Source organism: Camarhynchus parvulus, chromosome 3 (genome assembly GCF_901933205.1).
Source record: "Camarhynchus parvulus chromosome 3, STF_HiC, whole genome shotgun sequence".
Taxonomy (NCBI): Eukaryota; Metazoa; Chordata; class Aves; order Passeriformes; family Thraupidae; genus Camarhynchus; species Camarhynchus parvulus.
Genome location: NC_044573.1, coordinates 52,392,904 through 52,414,638, shown reverse-complemented (window position 1 = coordinate 52,414,638; position 21,735 = coordinate 52,392,904). Strand labels below are relative to the sequence as shown.

The following is a 21,735-nucleotide window of genomic DNA, read 5'->3' as shown; positions in this document are numbered from 1 at the left end:
CTTAGAATTCCTTCCATTCTTCTAACTGTAAGTAAAAAAACCCCAAACCAGGTTGTTGTGTAGTCTTTCAGTGCCAAGCTTTATTAAAAATAATAGATCTGGCTGAGTTGAAATGTGAGTGTGGTACTTTATCCTCTTCTGTTTTTAGGAGCCCAGTTAAACCACAGTGTTGTGATTTAACCCTGGTAGGCAGCTCAAGCCATTCAGCAGCTTATTACCCCCTCAGAGGATTGGGGGAGAGAACCAGAAGGGTAAACATGGGTAAACTCTTGGGTGGAGATAAAGACAGCACAGTAAAGCAAAAGCTTCACATGCAGGCAAAGCAAAATAAGGCATTCATTCTCTGCTTCCCATGCGCAGTCAGGTGTTCAGCCGTCTCCAGGAAAGCAAAGCCCCATCGTGAAAACCATTACTTAGGAAGATAAATGCCCACTCTAGCAACTCTTCTCCTTCTTCCCCCATCCCTTTTTGCTTTCCAGTCAAACAAGAGACTTTTGGTTTCCTACTCTGGAAACCATAACTTTTTGATAAGAAAACATCATTGACTCAAACACCGTTCTGCTTCCTGTCTATTTTCCTAAGAAGGCTTTTGTTGTTGTTCAGCAGATAATCTCCTGAAAAGTAATTAAAGAGCAATTATTAAAAGCAGCTTCTTTTCCTTCCTTTTCTTCAGTGAGAAAGACCCAGTAACCACAGCAACACTTTGAAATTGTACCCTACCTGAGGTTGCCACAGATGTAAAGTGACAGTAGAAAAGGGGCACAGAGATAATTCCTAAGGAGAAGAAGAGAATTCCACCTGACCCCTGGCGCTTCACTCTCTCCAGGTCATTGCTTGCGTCAGCAGTGTCCCAGCAATGGCTGCCTTGATAAAGTTTGCAGCTGTGCTTTTAAAGAGCTATCTGAGAAGATGCTGGGGACATGAAAGCAAAGAGGAAGCAGTGAAGCTAATTAAACACAAAATGAGGGAAAAATTTGACTCAGGGTGACTATTTACACACTTAGAAGAAGATAAGCAGATAGGAGAATTTAATGTTGTATCTGCCTGTAACATTTGTGCTTTAATGTCTGAAAAGTTTTAAAAAATTATTCAAGAAAATACAACTTAAGGAAGCCTTAGTTGCCAAGGATGGCAACTTGGCTTGGCTTTTCTAAGTGTCATGCTGTTTTGACTTGGTAGCTCTTGGATATAGAGAGCAGAGGGAATGAGTAATCTTTCTTCTCTGTCAATCCACTGTTCCTCTGAGTGGCAATGCAAGGTGCTAATTTCAGTCTGTCATTTGGAACAGCCAGTGAGTAAGTATATCAGCACTTATGCTATTTGTATTGGTTAGAGTTGCATATACATATATGTATCTTAAAGTAAATTACCTGTAGACTCTGTTGGTATTGGAATAATAATGGCACTGAAATGAATATAAATTTTGTCAGGTTAAGCCAAGTGAACCTATCAAATAGTGAACAAAAAAGATCGTCATTTTTGATGTAAAATATATCACGTGTTTTTCTCTTATAGTATTTCTTTGATGCTGAGTTTATTCCAGAGGCTGTAGCAGTAGAGGATATTCTTTCACACTTCTAGATAGTGCTTCTTGTTGCAGTTGATGAAGAGGTTATTATCTTGGTGGTGTTTGGAGCTTTCATAATTTAAGTATGTATGGAAATACAATCAGTAATGTAAAATTCATTCTGAGTTGTCTCCTCCAGCTGGGTTGGCTTGGGGTTTTTTCTGGTGGTCAAGATTAGTGCTTCTCTACTTAAGGATGTATTTGCATTTATTTGGTTTGTGTTTCAGGTTCAGAAACTGCTGTTTTAACAGCAATGACCTCTCTTCCCCTATTCTGAACCACAGCTTGTGGTGTTTTTTCATATATCTAACCTAAAATGCTTTAAAAGTTGTGAATAAGTAGCAGCTCTCTTTTAGTGATAGTGTTTATCTGAATTATTTAGATTTTGTTACAACTATATTGGCCCAAATGAATTCTTTTTGTTGGGAAGTTAAAACACTCTCTGTACAGTAATTTCATGAGTGATCCATAAGTAGACTGTATGTAGAACTTGCCACAATGTAGTCCAGCTGTTTACAGCCTGTGTAACCTGCAGCCTTGAACAGAGGATAGAAATGCTATAAATTTTAGTATTCTGTGTATTTTAGTTTGTATGGTTTCTCCTCCCTTCCTTCTAGAGCTCAGCATAGCCTTTTTCTTTCTTTTTCCCTTCTCTGCAGAATAGAAAGCTAGTATTAGAAATGTATGAATGAAAATAAATCGGGCTACTGCTTCTCTGTTTCAGGGTGGAAGTGGATCACAGCTTCATTGACGTAGGGGCTGTAGATGTGGCTTCCCTATATTTAAGATACAAAAATAGTTCTTGTACCAAACTGTATGTTGCATTTGTAGAAGAGTTTGTTCCCTTTTCTTGACACTGATTCTCTAATCACTGCCAAGTCTAGTTCTTGATGAAGATGACTGTACGGTTCTTCTTAGTTTGGGATAAAATAAGTATTCTGAGAGTTAGCATTTTTGTGAATTACAGATTTTTCCATTGATTTGTGTTGACCCTAGAGAACACACAAGTTTTGTGTCTTCAACAGAGCAGCAAGGCCTCATGGATAGATGCAGGAAGCATTTAACAGAAATGTCTGATGTTTCTATTGCTTTATCCAACAGTGAGAGTGAAATCAGTTGGGATAGTTTCTCTCGCAGAAGCAAAGTGAGATAAATGGATTCGTATGTGTGCAAAATCCTTTCCCTTCTGAAATCTGTGGGACTTATGTATAGACAGGATGAATAAGTAGTTAGTGAAAACACTTAGTTTGATGTCCAGGAGCTGAGGTAACTCAAGTGACCTGGTATGTAGACATAAGTTGTTGAACATGCATAAGGAGAGCACTAAGGAAGGTATTCCCAAAATTTTACTTCATATCTTTCAGGCTTTTTGCAGTGAAGTGCTGGAAAGGCAAATCATCATTGTTAAATTTGCATGCCATAACTCCCACTCCCCCTCCCTGAATTGCTGTGAGCAGCAATAAATACTAAGATTAAAGAAAATAAATATAGTGCTTGTATTCAAAGTGCAGTATTCCACTTATTTGGAAATTCTGACATGCATGTTATTAAATTCTTGTAACAGCCTTTCTGTTCTCTGATAAATCTGTGTATATGGCAAAGGAGAAGTATCATCACAGGAAATGTAACTCGCTTGTACTTGACTAGGTCCAGTTTGTCTTGTTAAACCAGTATGCAAAATTATCATATAAGATATGCAGGTAGGTTCACCAAGGGAGTTACAATTACAGTTGTAACTTCTAGTTCCTGTTACAGATAGTGACGCTATAAAATCCTCTATTCCTGCATGTGATTTGAAAGCAACTCTTTCCCCACCACCTCAGTCACAATATTGCATTCAGACTGGTAACAGGAATTTGTGACCAACTTTCATTTAAGCGAAGTACAAGGCAATGGCTTCTCTACAGTACTGAAAACAGTGGCTTGCTTGCTTTGAAATGAATCACATTTACATATTAAAAAATAACCATCAACATATGACAGTGATTTTATAAATTCCAATTATAGAGTTGTGTTGAGCTTTTTTGTGGATGACCCAGTGGAATGCAAAGGTTTAGGCAGGAAGTTGTTAAACCGGTGTAGTACTGTGATCGCTCGTCACCTTCATCTGCACCCATACCCTCAGGTAAAATATTACTATTGAAAGAGTTTTCCACAATTTACAGTGTTGGTATGCTTTCTTTCCTTGTCCGATTCACAGAATTGCAGAATGGGTCAGGCTGGAAGGGACCACAGTGGGTCTGGTTCGACCTCCCAACTCAAGCAGGGTCGGTCATCCTAGAGCACATGGTACAGAGCTGTGTTCAGAGGGTTGTTGGCTATCTCCAATGAGGAAAGCTCCACACAACCTCTCTGGGCAACCTGTTCCAGTGCACAGTCACTCACACAGTAAAGAAATTCTTCCTTCTGCTCAGGCGGAACTTCCTGTGCATCAGTTTCTGTCTGTTGCTCCTTGTCCTATTGCCTGGCACCACTGAACAGAGCCTGGACCCATCCTCTTGGCACCCTCCCTTCAGATACTCATAGACATTGATGAGGTCCCCTCAGTCATCTCTTCTCAAGGCTGAACAGGCCAAGCTCACTCAGCCATTCCTCATAAGAGAGATGCTCCAGTCCCTTAATCAGCTTTGTAGCCCTCCTCTGGATCTGCTCCAAGGGCTCCATGTCTCTCTTTTGCTGAGGAGCCCAGAACTGGGCACAGCTCTGCAGATGAGGCCTCACCAGGGCAGTGCAAAGGGGAAGGATCACCTCCCTCAATCTGCTGGCAATGCTCTTCCTAATGCATCCAGGGTGCCATTGGCCTTCTTGGCCACCAGGACCCACTGCTGGCTCATGGACAGCTTGTTTTTCACCAGAACCTCCAGGTCCTTCTCTGCAGAGTTGCTTCGCAGCAGGTCAGTCCCCAGCCTGTGCTGGTGCCTGGGATTGTTAGCATTTCTGCTAACCTGCAAACGTACAGTGCCATGGGGCACACATGTGTTGCACAGTCCCCTGCACCACAGCAGAGGCTTACTGCAATATGCAGTTTCATTCCTGAGCTGGTTTTTTTTGGGGTGGGGGGGTTTTGTTTTTGGTGGTGTGTTTTTGTTTTTTGGTTTGGGGTTTTTTTCTCACTGAGCAATTCTTTTAAAGTAGAATCATGGGCATTTCTAATTCAAAGTGATAAACTGAAAATAGGCAGTAACACTCTTAAATTCCTCAAAAAAAAAAAAAAAAGACAACTAGGGACACCCCCTTCTCTGTTTCCAAACAAAAATAGAATGCTTTTCCCAAAAAGAAAGGGTAAAACCTTGCTTAATCTTTGTAGCCGGATCCTGGGATGTCTAGATGACACAAGTCAACATCAAAGAGGAACAGGGAGTCTTTCTTCTCTTTCTGGCATTGCTGTGATTGCTACTTAGAAAACTGTCTGAAAATTCTCATCTGCGTTTCAATAAAAAACCATTAAGAATTGAAATCAGCTTAAGAGAAGACAAGGGTATAAAGAAGTGACTTGATTGCCATTTACATGGTATGAGTAACAAAAACAGAAACCCGAGAGAGCTCCATTGAATAAATTATATGGAATTTTTAGTGTCTGAAATTTGAAATTAAGCCAACTTTAATTAAAAAAAAATTTCCTTGAAGCAGTCAGGGTGACAATAGATGTGTTTTCCCTCCCCTCATCCTATCACTCAGTATTCTTTACTCAAGTCTAAATTATGTATCTTTCTAAAACACCATTCCATACTTCAAAGATGGATTTTTTTGTGCTGAATCAGGAGATGATAGATGGAAATCCTGGGCCTGCACTGTGCACAAGCAATGCAGCTTCTAGTCCAGTTTGGTTGTGAATAACCTTATAGATAAGGAAATGGGATTTGAAACAGGAAAATAACAAAAAACTAATATGGCTCTGCTCATGCTACTATCTCAGTTTGTCCACTGGTGGTTTAGATTTATTTCCTGCTGAAAACAGGGTGTGTCCAGTAGTTGTGTCTGGGCTTTGTGTTGTTTGTGGGCTGGCGAAGCCCAGCTCTGGTGCAGAGTTATGAAGGGGGCAGTGGGGTTGGTAGTGGAGGTGTTGGATGATTGTTTCCTCAGGAAGGAAGTGAGAAGACAGGAGTGGCTGAAAGACAGATGGGTTCCTAGAACAGCATTACTACAGCTTCCTTGGCAGCTGTTTCCGGAGGTCTTGTTGCTGTCAAGTATTTATCTGCAGGAACATTCTAGTATCCAAGTCCATAAAGTTGGTTATTCTTTAAAATCTAGCCCATCTCCACTTTTGCTTTTCCTAGAGGATTTCTTGAAGGATGTTTATGTTGTACTATAGAAAAGAGAGCCTTCCTTCAGAAGTTGAAGAAGTGCCCTAGACCACAATGCTAGCATAATGATCTACCAAGAACAAAGCTTAGCCATAAAATATTGTGGGTATGGCAGCTGCTTCAGTTATCTGCTAATGTGCACACTTGTTCTATCTTAAACAGCACAGTGAGTGCAGTTCTGTGATTGCTGCAGAGTAGGCTTTTAGCCCTTCATCTTTCTTCATGGAGAAAAACACTTGATTTTTAAGGTCTCTGTCTATATACTCAGTTGTTTGGGGTTTTTTGAAATGTATCTATCAGAGATTGTTATTCAAAGAAGTTTAGTGTAATGTCTGAGTATGCTTAAGGCTTTGTTTCCATGCAGGTAACTAAGGCAGCTATAAAACTGGAGAGGTATGTTCATTCCTGTAAGCTATTGAGCTGAGTCACCTTGACTTTTCTTGTGTTTTCTGCCATTGCTCTGTGCTGTCTGTCTCTTTTAAACCCCTCTTCAAGAGCATAACACTTCTCATTGCAGCTTTGGCTGTCCTGAACTTCCCTTGATCTGATCAGGCTTACTTTTGCTACTCACTGCTTCAGCATGGCTTCTGTCTCTGAGTAGATTTCAAGGTATATTTCTTACAGTTGGAGGTCATTATTTTTGATGGCGCACTTCACCTAGGTTTTTCTGGATGCTTAAATTAGTTTTACCATCTGAACGTTGTGTTTGTTTTGGTTTTTGTCCTTCAGCAGTAGAATGGATCTATTTGTCCATCAGGGGCATGCATTAATATGAGGAAGGAGTCTGCCAGAAACAAATTAGTTGGCCAGGAGAGCAAATAAATATTTTTAGCCAGGGCAGAGAGATGCCTCAGTGCCTTTTCTTAGCTTTACTGTCTATAGCTTTGAATTATCTGGAAAATAGCAAATATGTCACTTCTTCTATTTAATTCATGATTCATTTGGTAAAAATACTGACATTCCACTTCCAAGCTGAGGATTTTTCTGTTGTGGTGGAATGTTTTCTCATTCAACTATTATTAGATCTTTAAAAACATACTAGTCTTCTCTTCCCATCCTCCAGGCCCCACCAGTAATGATCTGTTTCTGTAGTGAGCTTGAATCTGCCCGTAGTGGAATCCTCTTACAACATTCAGCAATGGTTCCCTCTGTTGTCAGTTCCCATCATAGCCCTTTCGTCTTGTTTTTACTCCTGGGACAGTAGGAGTGAGCAAGTACCTAGTAGTCTACAAAAGGGTAAATCAGCTGCCTTTCAGGAGTTTATCCTTAAATTTAATCTCAGCTTACTTGTTTGAATCACCCATGGGTTGAGCTCTGCTCTCCTGATCAGTCTTTGGAAAATGTGCTGTGGCTGAGGTACCTTGGGGAGCAAGGAGATGCAATGTTTAATTTGAAGGCTGATCAATTTCATAGGTGTGGGGTGTGGCATTTCTTTTTGTGTACATTTGAGAAGGCTTGAATACTTGGATATTAGGTGTGCTGTATCAAATTATATTGACTAAATATCAGCTTCTTGCAAGGGCTCTTCACCTTTCTTGTGATGACTAAGAAGAGATCAGAGGATTATCAATTTCAGTTAAAGAAAACTAAAGCTGTAAGAACATGGCTTGATGCAAAATACTTGAGGTTTAATTAGGGAATAAGTATTCAGCCACACAAATGGCTTCTTGTATGAAGATTGTCAGTGGCTGAAATCCGCAGAACTGCTCACTGGGACTGAGACGACCTTTTTAATAACTGCTTTGTCTTTAGTTGGTCCTCTGTGATGCTCCAAGACCTTGAGGATGGCAGACCTGATTCCTGAGCCTTTCCCCATGTTATCTGTTTGTTGACTGCCACTTTGGAGTGTCCACAGTATGTGTGCATGTAGGAAAACATTTCACGAAAGTTAAAGAGGGTCCTGTAAGTGCTCCTTGAAAGCTGTTATCTATAGATTCCTAAGCCATCTCTTACTCTCTTCCCCAGTGCTTCAGAAGAAATGGGGACCCCTTGACTGAAAGGAACAGAAGGGAGAATAATGTATTCCACCCCTTTTATAGCCTATAGGTGATCCACCTAGGGGTAAGAGCTTACCCCACAGCTTTCTTGGACACTTTAGAAGTAAATTTTTCTGATTTGAAGAGTGCTTCTATCTAGGTACATGGAGATAAGACATCTGGGAGCACAATTTAGTAATACATTTCCCTTTGCATCTGTGTATATCAGCATTTGTCTGTGAGCGTAGTGATTGCTCTTGACAGTCATTCTTTAGTAGTGTCAATATTATTGCCCTCCTCTTTTTTGCTGCAGATTTTAAGGTTTCTTTACCATTTACTCATGTACCAGATTTCATATGAACTACTACAGAAAAGAGGAAAACTTGACTTAGTCTTTTGGTGATCATGCCACTTCTGGACTTTCATTTGCTAGTGATCAGCAAAACATATATTGCAGAAGCATAGGTATATTAATATTATGCAAACTAGTCTTTTCTAGGTGCTCCAAGTTATGTTAGAATCAAGCATGCTTTTCCATGTGATTGGGCCCCAGCCCTGTGTGTTTTCATTTAGCCAGGAATGAGCACTGGCTAATGCCATGTGTGGTTATTTTTCTTTACAGGTGAAGATAGCTTGTACCAGTCTGCTCTCTTCCTATCTTTGTAATTTGCTCAAAGTAGCACTGGGTATCAGCTATCCAAGAGTGTTGCTCCCCCAGGGAGTAATGTTCTTGCATTAGTTTCATTCTCAAAAAAAAAAAATTCCCAAGCTATCACTGTAGAAGCTCTCCACGTAATCTGTCTCTCTCTCTCAATTCCTAGAGACCCACTGACAGTTGTGAGTCTTGTGAATGGTGATTTTTCTCCCCAGCTTGGGGGCTTGATCTTAATTTCCACACCCTGTAAGGCATTGTGAACCTAAATATATAAAGGTGTTATGTAATAACATAATTTTTGAGTCTTTATGATTTGATAGTGTCTATGAAATCTGACTGTCAGATGACTTTATTTAAGGAAAAACTGAACGGAGACTTCTTATTCCTAAGTAAAATATCAAAGTTAAAATGGGGGAAAAGAATATTTAGTGGAGAAAATTGGGATGTGGAGTAGCTGTACCTTTTTTGTGTAAGACACTTATGCAACATTTTCACAAATAATAATTTAGTTTTTAGTGAGAGTTTTATTAAATTTCCTGTATTGGCAAATGTTCTAAGATACATATAAATGTTGTAGTCTAATAGTAATTAATTTATATAAGGCATTTTTTCTTTTATAGGCTTCTTCATGGTAAAAATAATGAACTAGCATCAGTAGGATTTGAGACTTCTTTTTACAAAACCCAGTTTCTCCCTCTGCTGAACAAAACAAGCCTTCTCAGCTTTGTTTGCTTTCCTTCCTCTTCTCTTTCTTCCTCCTACACTTTGGGTGTGTGGGTTTCGATATGTGTGCAGTTTTTCTTTCTGCCAGCAAGTCTCTGCACTAAGTGTCTGGAGTAGACTACACTTAACTAGTCAATGCTTTTTCAAAGTGTACTGTTAAAATCGAGGAGCTGAGCAGGATGCTAAGCTGTTAAGCCAAGATGAACTTGCCAGATGCAGCAGTTAGCATGTCTGCTCTGCACTCCTTCACTGAGGTTTCCACCTCCACAACAGCATTGGCAGAAGGGGGTGTGTGAGTGCCTTCACCACAAGCTTATGCTGAGAGAGTAAGTCTACAGGGAGATACCTGACTGTTCCCTGGCAGATGTCTGTTTTCTTCCCCCATCTTCACTGTGAATGAGTTAAGCTCTGACAGGGAAGCTCATCAGGTTAGGCTTTAACTCCCTAACTGCTACACCAGTGTGATGGTGTGGATGGGCAATTTATTATTTGCTTTTAGTAAAGCCACTAATCTGAGTTTGATAAAATAAGTATTTACAAAAACCTAATACTTGACTTCTGAGTTCTGGTTTTCAATGTGCTAATTAGCCCATGGCTATAGGTAATTAATAGTTCACAAGTACCATACTTACTAAGATGTCAGCGTAAAATAATTTCCATGGGTGAGATTGCTTCCTAATGCTGTTGCAACAAATAATTTTGTTACCCCGAGGAGAAGCACTCTTATTAGTATGTATTGGTGTCACATTGCTGGAAAGCTGAGCAGTTCTTCCCAGTGCTTGCTGCATGCATGAGTTGTGTAGCTGGAAATGCAGGATTTGGCAGCTGCTTCTAAATCCAAGTGAAGTGCTGAATGCAAACTTAGCCTACCAACAGGAGATTAAAGACTTCAAGAGGAAAGTACATGGTTGTTGGTCATTTCTTCAGCAATTCTTCTTTACTTTTGTTTTCATACAATGTAGGCAAGCATTGCCAATGATCCTTGGTCCAGCTGGAATGTTGGGAAGTCTGGGAACTGGGATAATGGAAGTGCTGTTGACAGCTGGGCAGTGAAACCTGAAAGTGCACCTGGCCAGAGAAACAGTGCTTCAAATAACTGGGAGGCAGCGGGAGCATTTGGTCATCCACAGGCATATCAAGGACCAGGTATAATAATAATAATGCTCTTTTTCTTTCTTAATAGAGTAGGTAGACAGTAGAGGTAAGAATTATTTAATCTTTTATAACTATAGACCATGGTTTATTTAAAAAACAAAACCAAACCAGTTTCCTAATAGCACATTGCCATATGGGTAAGCTGGACACTAAAATAGTAGGGGTTTTAAAAATTAAATAATATTTTTAAAATTGGTTCCACAGTAACAAATACCTCAAAGTTTTATGTAAATCTGACAAACCAGAATCTTGTGCATACAGGATCTATTCTCAGGCATGTTTTTCAGCTTGCATAATGAACTTTTAAACTGCCTTGAATTTGTGCTCTCAGGCCTTTGAAGGAATAGTCTCTTAAATGCTTAATTTTAAGAAGTGACTAGCTTTTCAGAAGGCTTCTCTACCTTTTGTAGTAACAGCCTAAATTAAGAGGAGAAGCCATAACTGGGGAATGCTAACTTGGAGTCTATGAATATGGAATGCAGTTGAGTTCATCTTAACACACCGTCATCTCTTCTTTATTTTTTTTCCTTTATTTTCTTCTCCCTCAGTGGATTTCTAGTGCACTGCTTTGCAGGTTGTATTTGATGGAGTTAGTGGTAATTGAGTAGGAATAGTAAAATAGAAGGCTGAAAGAGATTTTAATGTATTTACCTAGTTGATTATTTGTATGTGAGTGCTGAAGTACCTGCTTCTGCTTTTGAAGAGAAATTATGTAACTTTCTCCTTTCCCTGTCCCCTGATCCCTCCTGTACTTCAGCAGCTGCTGATGACGATGATTGGGATGATGACTGGGATGACCCAAAATCAACTTCACCATCTTACCTTGGTTACAAGGAGACTGAGGCATCAGAGGCTGGGGGGGTCCAGCGTGGAAATTCTCGTGCAGCTGCTATGAAGTTACCACTTAACAAGTAATGGAAAATGCAGGGGAAATGTGTATATATTGAAGAGAATTGGAATTTGTCAAGATGTGTAAATTCAACATGCTTGAAATAAGCAATGTAAATTATAGTTTTGGGGCAGAAGAGATGGTGAATTTGTAGTTCAGCATATTCCTTAAGCAAGCAGAGGACACAAATCCTTGAAAGCTTAAAAGTACATGACAAAGCTGTGTAATTTTTGAAGGTGCTATACGGGCAGATGACACTTTCATAATGCTTGAGCTTCAAGTCTTTGAAATTTAACTGTGTTGGACAGTTTGTTCTTAATGAAAGTCAAAGATGGTGGATGACTTGTCCATACAGTAGAAACTGATCAGAGATGCTGCCCCAGAGTTCTTGAGCAATCTGAGTTTCTGGTGGGGAAAAGTTGTGTTCTACTGTGTTTGTGCATCTTCCAAGTTGATTCTTGAGCCACAGAAAGTTTGATTTTATAGATAAAAATCTTACAGTAGCATCAAGCTTTGTCAGGGTTATAGTAGCATTGTCTCATGTTGCAGCTTAATGTTTGTTTGTTCTAAAGCTGCTGTTACTCTGAGAACTAATGTGTGGTAATCTCTGAGTGGATGAAAGCAGATTGGAAAAGGATTGTAGAATAATGGTTCCTTGGGTATCTAACTAAAATCAACTGTCTCTGCATGACTAGTTAATTTTGTTCATCACTGGGTTTTTATGTCCGGTGTTGCATGAGTACCTGTACATCATTGTTTACTTGTCGTAAACTCAGAAAAATACCTTTTATAAGAGATTTTTTGTCCATGGATTAAGTCCTGCTTTACTGCTCATGTTTCTGCAAGCAGGTTGGCAATATTGCAAGAGCTAATTATCTTCCTAATTAGAAAGAGGACCACCATTTGCTTTTTATAAGGCATTTTGTAAGACTTTTAGAATATTATAGTGATTGTTTGTCTTTCTTTTAATTGGTGGATAAATTATTTAAGATAACTCATGTTTAGAAGCACTTGATCAATCTTTTGTTTATCATTCTTTCAGATGATTGAATTCTTGTAATTTGAAATCTCAGGTGCATGAGCATCTGTGTGTGTATGGTGTTTCCAGAGAGGGTGGGGCTGCAGAGGAGTGATAGATGATACTTTGTGACCTCCTGTTATGTTTGGTATGATGGTCAGCGGAGCAGGAATAACCACTTTGCTCTGCAAGAAGGGGCCTATTACACACACAGACACACAAGACATGCACAAAAACCCTGGATGTCAGTAGCTGAGATTCTTCTGCTTTTTTCCGTGCAAAATGTTGATTGCTACAGTGATTCACATAAACTTTTTTCTATACTTGAGAAATATTTAGGGCTTTTTTCCTGTAATGACAGGCATTCTGTATATGTCAAATAAAGGAGAATTAACTTATCACTTCATTTTATTGTTAGGTTTCCTGGATTTGCAAAACCTGGAATGGAACAGTATCTATTGGCAAAGCAGCTAGCAAAGCCCAAAGAAAAAATTCCCATAATTGTAAGTTGGGGTTGTGTATCATTTTTCTGTGTGGGTGGTATGGGTTTCTTTTGGTTTTCTTTTTTTGGTTGGTTGGGTTTGTTGGTTGGTTGATTGGGTTTTATAATCCTCCTCACCTTTCCCTGTTCTCTCTACTGAACTTCTATCCTCAAGGTTGCTGTATATATTTGGGTCAGAAGAAACTGATATTGAACACATAATTAGAAATAGAACTGTCATAATAAAAATAATAAGTGTGATGATGATTATTCTTTTCAGTACTTTTTTCCTCATGCTGTGTCTGCATTACTTGTGATTGACATATGCCTTTTTGGGATTGGGATGCAGAGCAAATGCCATTACACTGTCTATTCATTATCTAGATAGTTACATGTAAGAGCTACATTTGTAGAGGTTTGCAATGCTCAGTTCTGATGGTCAAGTCACTTTCTGATCTGAAAACCAAACTCTTCTGTCTATACGCTGTTCTAGCAAAATGTGGTTGAAATAGCCCTAGAATTCACCGTTCCTTTATTATTTGGGAAAAATTGTAAAATACACAAGATAAAGTCAGCTTGCAGTCTTTTGTCCCCGATTGCAAGAAAGCTCTCTGTTTCCAGACTCTCACCCTCTCACTGAAATCAATGGAAGCTCTCAAGTGAAGAGAGAAGATACTTATCCCCTTGTTTGCAGCTTGTGCAACATGATGCATTAAAAGATAATATTTGCAATTTCTTACAGATTGGTGATTATGGCCCAATGTGGGTATATCCTACCTCTACATTTGACTGTGTGGTGGCAGATCCCAAGAAAGGTTCTAAAATGTATGGTCTCAAGAGCTACATTGAGTATCAGCTGACCTGCACTGTAAGTGTATCTGAAGCAGGATCTTTTGTCTCACAAATATGTGTCATTTGTATATATAAATAGAAATTGTATGACTTGGTAAGGGCATTGTAAGAGTAAGTGGTAGTTGTCATATTTTTTTACCCCAAGGATTTGCTTTTTTCTAGAATTTCAAGTTCTTCTGTATTAAGGCTCTTATTTGCATTCCATGTGGTTACAGTTCTGGTCATGCTTGTTTCATGTGACTGTGTGTAGATGCCTGTCCAAGTTCAGAGTTGTGTTTCTCTTCCAGAACACTAATCGGTCTGTCAACCACAGATACAAGCACTTTGACTGGTTGTATGAGCGGCTCTTGGTTAAATTTGGATTAGCCATTCCAATCCCTTCTCTTCCAGACAAGCAAGTTACAGGTAATTATTCCCAGTTCTGAATTCATGGAATAGGAAATAAGGAAATCGGATTTTATGAGGTTGTTATTTCTTACTGTTTGTTTTTTTCATTATTTTTAAATAAGGTGTCAAAGAAACCGCTACCTTTCTCTACTCAAAACTTATGATGAGTTGTTATGACTGATAGATAATAACAGATCAATACTAGGAGAATCGCTTCAAAACTCAGGTTCAATTATCTAGTCCAGTGATTTTAAAAAAGGTAATTAAAAGCAAAACAAATCCCCCTAGTTACTACATGAGATAATAATTACTATTGGAGAGAAGAGATAGCTACTTATATTCCATATTTGCTGATTGGCTGGGCAAATGTTTTTACATGGGGTTTTTTGAGGGTTGGGGAGGGGCGTGCATTGTGTTTGGTTTTGTTTGGGTTTTTGTCTTTTGCATTTGATTGTACATGTATTATGTTGTAGGAGCTTTGGCACAAGGTTCCCAGAGGAAAGGAAGCATCCCTTGATTGGTTGGGATGGGGATTTTTTGCTTCCAAGTGAAATGTTGCAGCTGTTTCTCCTCTTGCTTGATTTCACACTTGATTTAGAAAGCATCTTTCATTCATATAGTGTTGTGCTCTGGTTTGATGTCAGTTCAGCTTGACCAAACTGTCTGAAGCTTGTGGAAATCTTTTGTTCTGACTTCAAGAAAAGTGGGATTGGGTCCTTTAAATGCTCTTAAGTTTAGTCATTGCAACAGAATATGACAATTCCTATGCATTTTCAGTAGTCTCTGGCTTCCTTTCTACAAGTGTATGCTAAAGTGCATGTGAAGGCAAGAATGGACACCTGTATAGGAGGAAAATGCTTTACTTTAGCCCATTTCCACTTGTATGTTTTCTGGTAAACTTATACAGCATTTAAGATAAACAGCCAAAATCAAACATATAAGCACCGGCATGTTGCCAACCACATGGCCATGGGCATCACTCAAAATGCAGCAGCTCTGCTGTGTTTGAAGAAAGCTGAGCATTGATGAAGTTGCTGGGATAAATGCCGAGGAAACTGAAAAGTGAGGAAGTGACTTCTTCCCCTTAGCCTTATGTTTAGAATTGGCCAGCATTTCTATTAAACATGTGCATGTCTGTGAACAGGAAACCAGAAGACCTGATGGGGTCCCTAGATTTCATTGTAACTATATCATAAAAGACCCAGGAGTCTGGCATCACACCTTGGCAAAATCCATTGCCTGTGAATTTCTGTATTCTGGAATCTGTGGGAGAGAATACCTTGCCCCATGCAAAAAAATACTAATTAAAAAAAAAACCAGTGTGTCTCTTTTTCTGAAACATGACGAAACTGGGAAAAGGGTGCTTATCTTTCACTGTGTTTAGGAGGTTTCTTTCTGAACACCGTCTACAAAAGCATTTCTGTCAATTTGTCTTGACAGAACAAGACTCTCAACTGACTTTGTCAGGATCCTGGTTTTAATGATATACTGGTGATGATATGCTTAATGATTAGCATGTAACTTGCAGCTGCTGCTGTTCTGGTGTTCTGCACTCCTTGCAGGAATGCTGTGGAGATTTCTGTATAGATTAAAAATTAAGCAAAGGATACTGAGGTATAGAATGTCTCTTCCACAGTGTTTGATTTTTTTTTCTTTAGCTAATTTGCAGGAAAAATATGCATACACAAAGTTCATTTTTCATTAGTTCTGTTATTTACCTGCTAGTCTTGCTAGTTTCCATATTTGCAAAGAAACTAAAAACCCAAAAAACCCCAAAACCTAAACCACAAAAACCTCAACTTTGTAGATCTGCTGCCATAGTAACTATGCAGTAGAATTATATTGAAACAGTGCATGCGTTCAAGGCTTGTCATCTGTGCTGCTGTGGAAATCAGAGGAATTGGGTGCTGGAGGAATCTCTCTTTCCTTACAAATCCCCTTCCCTGTACGCTTTAGAAGTCTGATGTCATGCATTTTTTTTAAATTAGAAAGGATTCTCTCAAAAAGACAGTTTCTACTTAATCAAAAAGGTTCTTAGGAGTACGCAGTGATGATGCATTACTGGTTTAAGAAAAAATAGTTACTTTTTTAGTTTGTATTAAAAATATCTTAAGTACCAGAAAAATGAGTTACAGTCTTACATGTATGTGTATATTCTAACCACTTTACGCATATGATTTTTTTTTTTTCCCCCAGTTTACCTATATGGAAGTATGTTTAAAGGAGGCACTGCTTTTTAAATCTGTGATTTGTGTTTGAGCAATTTCAAATATTTTTGAGCAATCCAATTTTAATGTTTTTTGAGGTGTTTAATTTCAGTGCTTTGTTAGCTTGCACATGACAACTTGAATTGTAGTTCTTTTTTCTTAAATGGTTTTGAACCTCATATTGACCAAGACTTTCCTAAACTGTACCAGAAGAATACCTTCATTCCAAGCCTGTGCCTGTCTTTTCTCTTGGGTCATCTGAATACCTAGTTTTTCTGTCCAAAAGTTTGTTAGCTTTTGGTTTTTTTAAATGTGTTTGAATTGGGGATGGGTATCAGGTTTTTTTAATATTTTGTGGCTATCTTAAAAAGGATCAGAACTCTTGATCAGTAAGCAATATTTAAAATCAATCAATTTAAGGTTCTTTTGGTTTGTTAGCGTAATGGGCCATTTTTTATGAGTTGGACTCAATGATTCTTGGGAGTCCATTCCAACTCAGGATTCTGTGATTCTTGTAAGTTCAGTCATGAAATTTTTAATAACTCACCAAATGAATTACAGGTTATTTCAATTTAAATTTTAAAAAAAGGGAATTTGAAGGTGCTAGCCTGTAAATGTAACAATTATTATTCAATGTGTAACAGGGCGCTTTGAAGAAGAATTTATCAAAATGCGCATGGAGAGGCTGCAGGCTTGGATGACGAGAATGTGTCGCCATCCTGTTGTCTCAGAAAGTGAAGTTTTCCAGCAATTTCTCAATTTCCGAGATGAGAAGGTAGGAAATGAAATAAAGTTCTCACACAGACTGAGACTGAGGAATTGCTGTCCCCCCACACTTCCTTTCAAACCAAGAGTTTGGCTCTTTAGCTATGGGCAGTAGTGATGGGCTGCAAACTGCAGGGATTCCTAACTTAGTTGATTGATCAAAACAAGGCATAAAATTGCTCCTGTGAAATGCTACACACTATTCCCACGCAGCTGTGCTCTTCAAAGTAACTTTGTTGCCAGTCTTTCAAGGGACAGTTTGTATCCTCCAGCAGAATAGGAAGATATAAAACTCTTTTTGCTGTTGCCCTGCTTTGTCTCTGCTGGATTTAGTAATCACTGTGATCCTCTGAGTGGTGCTGCTCTGCTAACAAAAGCTACTTTATAGCAGATCTAGGTTGTGCCTGTATTATATTTAAAAACAGCCCCCTGCCCCATCCCCATCCCTCAAAACCACAGTTTTTCACTGAAAAAAAGCACTATGTTGCAGCCTTACCTGATATAACCAGCCATTTTTTATTCACACACACACTTTATTATGCCTTTTTAAAAGAGATTTTAATATCTTCAGTAAATGATAAAATAACTAAGTGAACCTTCAGTAAATAATGGTTTCTTCATGATTGAGCTCCAGCTCTGTTACTAATTAGGAAATAAACAGAAACACTCTGCTGCTTTCTCCTCAAAATAATCATACTTCTAGATAAACATAGAATTTGCTGAAAAAGTAAATTATCCAGTCTGGTCTTAAAAATTTCAAAGGTTCACATCCCCTGTGACTGAGGTCACAGCTGACCAGTTTTGAGTCAGAGGTTGAACTACCAGCATAATTCTAACCAGAATTATTCTGTGATCCTGTAAGTAGGGGCTTAATAACATAGTAAGTACTAGTCCTGGTGAAATGCTAGTTGGATGGTTAGGGGGGAGTTGTATAATTCTGCCAGCTAGTCAGCACTTCTTAGTTTCTTATTTATAGATGTATAAACAGAACAGATGTTGCAATACATAGGGAATTTTTAACCACTAAGAACTTAATATGGTAATTGCATAATAGTTTCATTATCTTCTTGAGCAGTTTCTGATATGAGACTTATCCTATGTGTGGAGACAGCTGAATGTCATTGTTCTTACATTGCATCTCAGTAATAAACAAGAAGGGTCTGTCGACCCCAGAATTCAGATAACAAAGTGCACAAAGGAGGAGGGGGAGAACTTTGGGAAACTGTAAAAAGCCTTGGCTTCTCTGAAGATTTCACTTCTTAATGAAATGTTTTAATTCAGGGGTGGTCTGTTAATTAACAATTCTGCTAAAAATTTAATTCACTTCTTAAGCACATGCCTTTAAAGAAGGATGAGTGGTGGTCAAACTTTGTGTCTCTCTTTTCTTTTTCTTTTTTTTTTTTTTTTAAGGAGTGGAAAACTGGAAAGAGGAAGGCAGAAAAAGATGAAACTGTAGGAGTCATGATCTTTTCTACAATGGAACCAGAAGCTCCTGACTTGGACATGGTAGAAATGTAAGGTGATTTTTTTTTTTTTTTTTTTTTTTTTTTTTTTTTTTTTTATGGGCATTATGCATCTGGTATACAACAGATGCTGAGATAATCTAAAACTCAGATACTCAGTGTGCACATATATTCATGGATTTGAGGAGGTATTCATCAAGGCAGAGCTGAAAATTTGTTTAAATAATGAGATTTTCATATCAACCCCTCCAATACTTGGTGGAAATCTGTGTGATGTCTTTTTGACCTCAGTGGCTGAATGCTAATCCTAAAACAATTTATGTAAAATTAGTTGATAGGATAGAGTTCTGTCAGATCCTGTGGAGTTATGTTTTATATTGTTGTGGAAGTGTGGTTTGATCTTTAATCTTTCAACAGTTCCAAAACATGCTGAACTTACCAAGTAGCTTAGGATAATTGTAGATGGACCAATAAGCAGCAGAACAATGTTTCTGTAAAATACTTGTATGTAATGTACACACAGTATGATTTGAATATCTGTAATTCAGCTGTTAAAAATGAAAAGTGATTTAAATTATCAAGTTTCATTCTGGAAGTGCAAATGGATATATTTCTTTTATATATGTGTATATTACATATACATGCACTTTTTAATGTATATTCTGTAGGTGATAAACCTTTGGGTTTCACAGAGTTAAAGACTGGATTTACTATTCAGCCTTTATTTCACTCCTTTAGACTTAATAATTTTTCTTAGAAGATGTAGCATGTACGACATGCTTTTCTTACTGTTCTGGAGCACAGAAACCTGCATAATGTTTTGTGTGTGTGGACAAACTGGATAGAAGTGTTTTCAGTAGCAAAGCAGTAGTGTGTCTACACCCAATACAGGCTTTTTGCAGGGGATGCAGTGCATATTGAGTGGATACAATGGCTGTGTGGTAGCAGTTCTGTACCAGCAGAAAAACATGCACATTTTTAGGTTACTTACACTTCAACCATGGGGATTTCAACCTTGATTACTTTGCTTTAGTGATATGGTTTCTGTATATGCCAGTGGTGTAAAAGCTGAAGGGGTGAATGAGAGGGAGGATTTTGTACCCAGGGTGCAGGAGAGGGAATGTGCTACATACACATCCGTGGCAGAGAGTGCCCAGCATGTGGTCAGCTAAACAGTTTGTGCCCAAGCAGGGAGGGCACACCAGCCCGAGGAGAATGCTCACCAGGGTGTGGGTTCCTGGGCTGGGTCTGGCAGCCTGGACTAGTGCTGGGGACATATTTCCAAGCAGTTGCAGGGGTGGCTGTAACATCTCAGATGTCCACAAGTTCTAGTGCATGGGAATGCTGTTAAGAGTGTGTGCGAGTCTTGAAAGCCATTATTCCACTTACAAAATGGGCAAAGCAGCTTGTTCGATAACTGTTAGGTTCTTCAGTGTGAAGATGTTCTTTACTGAACAATTTTGCTACTGTTTTGAGAGTCTTGTACAGGTTCATGAGCATTTTCAGTGATCTTGAGACCACAAAATATGAAGTTTAGAAAATTAAAGGATGTTTTGCCCCTGAGGTAAGGGGAGTAAAGCAAGAGCCTCTTAGAAAGCCTAGGTGCTGGTTTTGTGCACATAACTATGTGTGTATGGTTTCCAGCTGAGGAAGAGAAGTGGGAACCTCTAGATTCTTGGGCCACAGCTGGAGCTGTTGCCCTGGCTCTGGGGGGTCACTCAGTGTCCCCTGGCTGTTACAGCTGTCTCATGCAGGTTTTGGCTGAGAGCATTTGAAAGATTGGATACAGTTTAAATAAGTCTCGTTGGAAATTATAATATACATGTTTAGTTTTCTTTTGTAGAGTTCACAAATCACTGCTGTGTATGCAGTGCTGTGATAATGGAAAACTCTGATAGCTGCACGCAAACATGCTTAAAGAGGAGTACAAAGGCACATACTAATTCAGAATTCTCTTTTTTTGCTCCCTATAATGCAACTCAGCACAATGGTATTGACAATATAATATGAAAGTATGCATATATATTTCCCTAGGAGAGTTGCTATATTACTTTTTATTCACCTATGTTAGACTTCTATCAAAATATCTGATACAGTTATTTTCTTTTTATTTTTTCATTGTTGTATGAATTTCACTGCTTCTATTACACTGTAATAAGAGTGCTAGTCCAGTGCCACGTGTCTACGAGCCTAACAGAGGAGGAAAGATAATGCCCATATATAAAGAGGGGAATTCTGAATTCAGTCAAATGGCAGAAATCTCAAGGAATTGGTTTATATATCTGATATTTTTTGAGACAGAGTTGACATTGCTTAACATTTCAGTATGGTGTTTAAAGTTAGCATTATGCATGTATTAAAGTGCTTTTTGTTTTTGCTTCTTCAAAATGCCACAGAGAACAGAAGTGTGATGCAGTGGGTAGGTTCACCAAAGCAATGGATGATGGAGTTAAAGAGCTGCTGACAGTGGGACAAGAGCACTGGAAGAGGTGTACAGGGCGTAAGTGTCCTTCTGAACTCAGCACTCATTTCTGTGGTGCTTTTCTCTCTTCTTTTTTTTAATGTGTGTAATTCAAGACACATCTTTAAAGAAACTCCTAAATTATCATGGGAGTTGTACGGCATTCTGGCTATTTTCAGTCTAAGAGTATAAATTGCGCAAGTTTTTTGTTAGTGTGCTTGATATGGGGCTTTTTGTTGGGTTGTGTGGGGTTTTTTTCTTTATCTCAGAGATATCTGTTCCCTGCCCATAGGTTTAAAAATACTTAAAGGTAAATAATTCTAGTAATGCAGCTAAAGCCCTTGTTAGACCTGTTCTCATATATTGGTCATTTATTTGAATTTTAGTGACATGGGCAAAACAGACCTGTTTATTTGATGAAATCATATTTTCAAATAATTGCATCTTATTAATCCCTTATTTAGGATCCTTGCATGCTAGGAGGAGTGATTTAAAGATGAAATGAGTTTAAGAGAAAAAGAAAAGAAAAACCAACTTGATTCTAACTTAATCTTTAGCCCAATTCTTTTTTTTTTCCTATCTTGTCTCTTCCTTCCCACAGATATTTAGGGTTGCAGAACTTCACACCAAGTCCCTATGACTCTGCCTGGGCTCTAATTTCCTAGTCCACAGCAGTGTTCAGTGTTTGTGGCCACCACAAGGCAGCTATTGAAAGGAAGCAGGTACTACAGCTGAGGATCATAATAAGAAACACTTCAGGGCAGGCTGTAGTGTCTGGCAACCATAGACCTATCACATAAATCTCCTTGAATCACCTGAATTTTTTTATACT

The 21,735-nt window shown here is 38.6% G+C and overlaps 1 protein-coding gene across 2 annotated transcripts in view; it reads left to right on the top strand.

Moving 5' to 3' along the window:
• Positions 1–21,735, top strand: part of SNX9 (sorting nexin 9) — a 62,993-nt gene that overhangs the window by 26,230 nt on the left and 15,028 nt on the right. Inside the window, exons 5-12 of one of the 2 annotated variants that reach the window (XM_030944969.1) lie at positions 10,188–10,371; positions 11,138–11,291; positions 12,706–12,790; positions 13,511–13,636; positions 13,908–14,025; positions 16,859–16,989; positions 18,390–18,493; positions 20,839–20,942. In XM_030944969.1, coding sequence (XP_030800829.1) covers positions 10,188–10,371; positions 11,138–11,291; positions 12,706–12,790; positions 13,511–13,636; positions 13,908–14,025; positions 16,859–16,989; positions 18,390–18,493; positions 20,839–20,942 — 1,006 coding nt within the window. The remainder of the gene's footprint in view (positions 1–10,187; positions 10,372–11,137; positions 11,292–12,705; positions 12,791–13,510; positions 13,637–13,907; positions 14,026–16,858; positions 16,990–18,389; positions 18,494–20,838; positions 20,943–21,735) is intronic. The other variant, XM_030944970.1, reaches the window with a different exon arrangement.